The 4,334-nt window shown below is 49.6% G+C and overlaps 1 protein-coding gene across 1 annotated transcript in view; it reads left to right on the top strand.

Annotated features, from left to right (window-relative positions):
• The window catches only part of DAGLA (diacylglycerol lipase alpha), a 50,783-nt gene that overhangs the window by 42,807 nt on the left and 3,642 nt on the right, over positions 1 to 4,334 (top strand). The window contains exons 17-20 of the mRNA XM_017728632.1: positions 859 to 1,001; positions 2,246 to 2,314; positions 3,297 to 3,369; positions 4,156 to 4,334. Coding sequence (XP_017584121.1) covers positions 859 to 1,001; positions 2,246 to 2,314; positions 3,297 to 3,369; positions 4,156 to 4,334 — 464 coding nt within the window. The remainder of the gene's footprint in view (positions 1 to 858; positions 1,002 to 2,245; positions 2,315 to 3,296; positions 3,370 to 4,155) is intronic.

Below are 4,334 nucleotides of genomic sequence, written 5' to 3'. Positions count from 1 at the left end.
GATTTTCCTCGGAATGCCGTGCTGACTGTCCCTGTGGGCACATTCCCGGTGGCAGGGAGATGTCACAGGACTCAAGGGAAATGTTGGGAAGCCGCTTACCTTGGTTTATATGTCGGGAATAGTTGTTGAAATGCTGCCTTGGGATATCTGGTGGATGGAGGGAGAGACAAACCAGCATCCAGCTTTTTGGGATGGAGCTTCATTCCTCTCTGCCTAGAAAGGGAAAATGGGGGTTGTTCCTGTTACTCAGGAGGAATTTTTCCTGGCTTTAGGTCCATAAGTGCCATCCCAGGTCCCACCAGGCCAGGGCCTTATTTCTGACGGTTGCCAAGGACAGATATTCCAGGGAAAAGCATCCAGTGAGGTGTAGAGGCACTTTCTGTGTGGGCTTGGATGTTATCAGGAAGGGCAAAAGGCTCCCATCAAATCCTGAGTAATTCAAACAGCTGGTGTGCCTTTCCTTTTTCTTCCCACCTTTTTTCTTTCAGGGAAGTGCCAGTAGGCCAAATGTAGAATTCCAGAAGTGAATGAATTCCAGCCTCCAGTGAGGCCCTGGCACAGGTTTCCCAGAAAAGCTGTGTCTGCCCCATCCCTGGAAGTGTTCCAGGATGGGTTGGACGGGACTAGGAGCAACCTGAGCTAGTGGAAGGTGTCCTTGCCCATGGCAGGGGGTGGAATGGGATGATCTCTCCCTTCCCTTCCAACCTAAACCATTCCAGGATTCCAAGAAGATTCCATGATTCAGAACAAGCAAGGAGCTGTTCAGCTGGAATCTGGAGTGCTCATGTATAAAGGAAGACCCAATTCAATTTAATTTCCAGCCTGATCTCTATTCCTTGTTGTTTCCATGTTTTTTAGGGAAGAGGAACAAAACACTACGGCCTGATTGTGGTTGGGCATTCCCTGGGAGCTGGCACAGCTGCCATCCTGTCCTTCCTGCTGCGCCCCCAGTATCCATCCCTGAAGTGCTTTGCCTATTCCCCCCCAGGTGGGCTGCTCAGGTAGGTGTTGGGATACACCTGGGATGCGCTGGATCCTGCTTGTGGGGCTCTAGGGAGCAGTGAAACAGACAGGCAGCCTGCAGAAGCCGAGTGTTTCCTCTGGGATATGGTTTGGAATTCAGGTTAGGACGGCAGGGGGCCACTTTCCCGAATATCCTGGTTTATAACTGAATTATTCGTGGCTCTGATTTTAATGGGAAAGTGCAGTTTCCTTATTCTCTGCTCACTCCCAGTTTCCCCATCTCTCTGAACAGATGGGAATAAGGGAGACACGAGCAAATGCAGGTGTCTGCAGCAGCTGATCTGGTTGTTCGGACTCCTTTTCCAGAGAAATTGGAATTGGGATGTGATTCCTGTCATTCTGCAGCCTAAAACTGGTCACAGGGCTTGTTCTGGTTTCTCTCCCTTTGCCATGGGGCAAATCCAGGGAGAGATTAATCCTGAATTCCTCCCGTTATAAATGGGAACAGACCTTCTGGTCATGTCATTCCCAAACAAAACATCCCATTGGATTGCTGTGAAGTGAGGGAAGGTCTTCCTAGTCCTGACAGATGCCACGGGGATCCTTGGAATCAGCTATGGATCGTGAGAGGCTTCTTGTGGTAGTTCCTGCATCATATTCCAGGAGCAGCCAAGAGTTTTAAGCCATCCTGCTGCTGGATCTGGATGCTGACATTCCTTGTAGTATTCCCGGGTCTTCTGCAGCCTCAGAGCTACAGAGGAGGATGTTTCAGGAGAGTTTTACAACCTTCTGCTCCAAACTTACACTCGTGGCTCCCTTGGTAGCTCCTGACTTGTGCTGTGCCCAGGATCATCCCTAGGTCAGTGAGGCAGCCTCTTCCTGTGGAAAGTCAGAGTGGGAATCCTGATTCCTTCCCTCTTCTCTTGGAACTCAGGTTGCTGCAGAAATTTGCCATCTGAGTTCTCCCAAACGTTGGGGTTATTTCGTGCTACATTGTAGTCTCAGGAGCAGGGAATATCTTCTTTCTTGGCTGTCCTGCCATTCCCAAACTACTGGAAAATGATTGTGAGGCACTGAGTTCAAGCACTTCCTTTCCCAGGTATATCCAGAGCCATGTGCAGGGTAATGGTTGGGCCATGGGATGTGGAGATCAGGCTCTTCTTCCCCAAGGTGCAAATCCCCAAAGCCTGGAGCAGCTTGGATTGGGGTTTGTGCCCCTGGTTTCCCTGCCACCAAATTGGGAATGAAACACTGCTTCTTCTTGCTCCTGTTTCTCTTCCAGTGAGGATGCCATGGAGTATTCCAAGGAGTTTGTGACTGCGGTGGTGCTTGGCAAAGATCTGGTGCCCAGGCAAGTGGAGAAGTGTGCGAATTCCTTGATGAATCTCTGCTGTTCTGTCCCAAATCATCTGTTTCCTGTCAGAAACACTTGGATCATCTCTGTCTCCGGCTTCCTCATTTTTCTGTCCTTGCATTGCTCCCTGTTTTTCTTCCTGGTTCTGTGTCGCTGTGTTTTTCCTGGACACCTCTGTTGGGGTTTTTATAGGCAAATCCCTCCTGTGTGAAAGAAAAGGGGGAATGTCCTGCCTCTGGAATCCCTCCTTGTGGTACCTGGAATATCAGTGCCACCTTCCTGGTTCCCTGTGTTATCTCAGCCCTGTCCTGGATGTGCTTTCACCACATTTGGTCCACTTTGTCCCAAAATCCCTGTTCCATGTCACCTTCTCTCTGAACCACCTCATTCCTTGTGCCTCTGCATTCCTCACCTTCCTCATCTCCTGGGATATTTTCTGCTGAGCAGGGACTTGGAGCGGGAGCCAGGCAACCTGGGATTTACCTGGATGCCATGATCCTGTCCATCCTGTCATCTCCTCAGTGGTGTCATTCAGCTCCAGGACACTTTTCCAACTCACCTGTTCCCTGTCGTTCTCCGTCATCACCTCCCTCCTTTCCTGTTTGCTGATCTGATCCTGGTTATTGTCCTGGTAATTCCCTGTGGCCTCTCACTCCTGGCTCTGGCTCCTGGGTGATGCCACAGCCCACCTCTGAATCCATCTGCTCCATGTTGTATCCTTGTAGTGTCCTTTGAAGCGCAATTCCTTGTTTTTCTGTGCTCTGTATCCTTCTTGTCCTGTTCCCTGCCCGGGTGTTGTGAACACATTTTCCCCTCTTCCACAGTCCATCACTTTCTTCTTTTCCAGACTCACTTCTTCTTCTCCAGAATCACATCTTCATCTCTTCCAGAATCAAGTCTTCCTCTTTTCCATAACCACATCTCCTTTTCAAGAGTCACATCTTCCTCTTTTCCATGATCCCATCTTCCTCTCTTCCAGGATCGGGCTCTCTCAGCTGGAGGGATTTCGCCGGCAGCTTCTGGATGTTCTCCAAAGAAGCACCAAACCAAAGGTAAGAGGGAAGAACCAACACCTGGAGATGTCTCTGAGCGGGGATGGGGAATTTTAGTGGCAGGAAGGGCAGGTTTCCTCCAGGTCTCCTCGGGATCATTATTTAGGGAACCAGAGGAATGATGGAAAGAGCTGGAGAGCTCAGTGGGATCATTCCGGCTCATTCTGGCAACTTCACCATCACAGATCCCAAATAACTGAGCAGGGAATTTTCTGTCTGAGCCTCTTAAAGTCTGTATTCCAACTGCAGCTTTTCCTGGCCAGTAAAAACTGGGAACAGGCTGGAAGTACAGCAGTTGCCGTGCTTGTAGGAACATCCAGGTGATGCTGTTTCAGGACAAGAGGTCTGCTCATGCCTTGGAGATAGGAAATGTGGGAAGTTGTCCCTCCTCAGTCTTTACTGTTGCACCAAGATGAAAAAAACCCATAAAATATGAAGATTTTTAGAGATAAAACATGATGGAATTTACCTGGAGAGGGTATATAATTGGGAAAGGAAAACCAGCTTTCACAAACACTTGGATTATCTCTGTCTCCAGTTTCCCTGTTTTCCTGTCTTTGTATTGTTCCTTATTTATTCCCAGTGTCTGTGTTTTACCTGGACACCTCTGTTGGTGTTTCACACACCTTCCTTAGGCAAATCCCTCGTGTGTGAAAGCAAACAGGGAATGTCCTGCCTCTGGAATTGTTTAAATCTCTCAAATCTTATGAAGTGATTCTGCTTTTCTTTGCTTTTCTCTCCTCAAATCCTCCCTTCCTCTCTCTCTCTCTCTCTTTGTGGGGCCAGTGGCGGATCATCGTGGGGGCCACCAAGTGCATTCCCAAATCCGAGCTTCCCGAGGAGCCGGAGGAGAACTCGGTGACGAGCAACCGGCTCTGGACACATCCCAGTGACCTGACCATCGCCCTGAGCGCCAGCACCCCCCTGTACCCCCCCGGCCGCATCATCCACGTGGTGCACAACCA

Source organism: Corvus brachyrhynchos, unplaced genomic scaffold (genome assembly GCF_000691975.1).
Source record: "Corvus brachyrhynchos isolate BGI_N302 unplaced genomic scaffold, ASM69197v1 scaffold1103, whole genome shotgun sequence".
Taxonomy (NCBI): Eukaryota; Metazoa; Chordata; class Aves; order Passeriformes; family Corvidae; genus Corvus; species Corvus brachyrhynchos.
The sequence above is the reverse complement of the archived record's forward strand: the minus strand, read 5'-3'. Positions and strand labels throughout refer to the sequence as shown.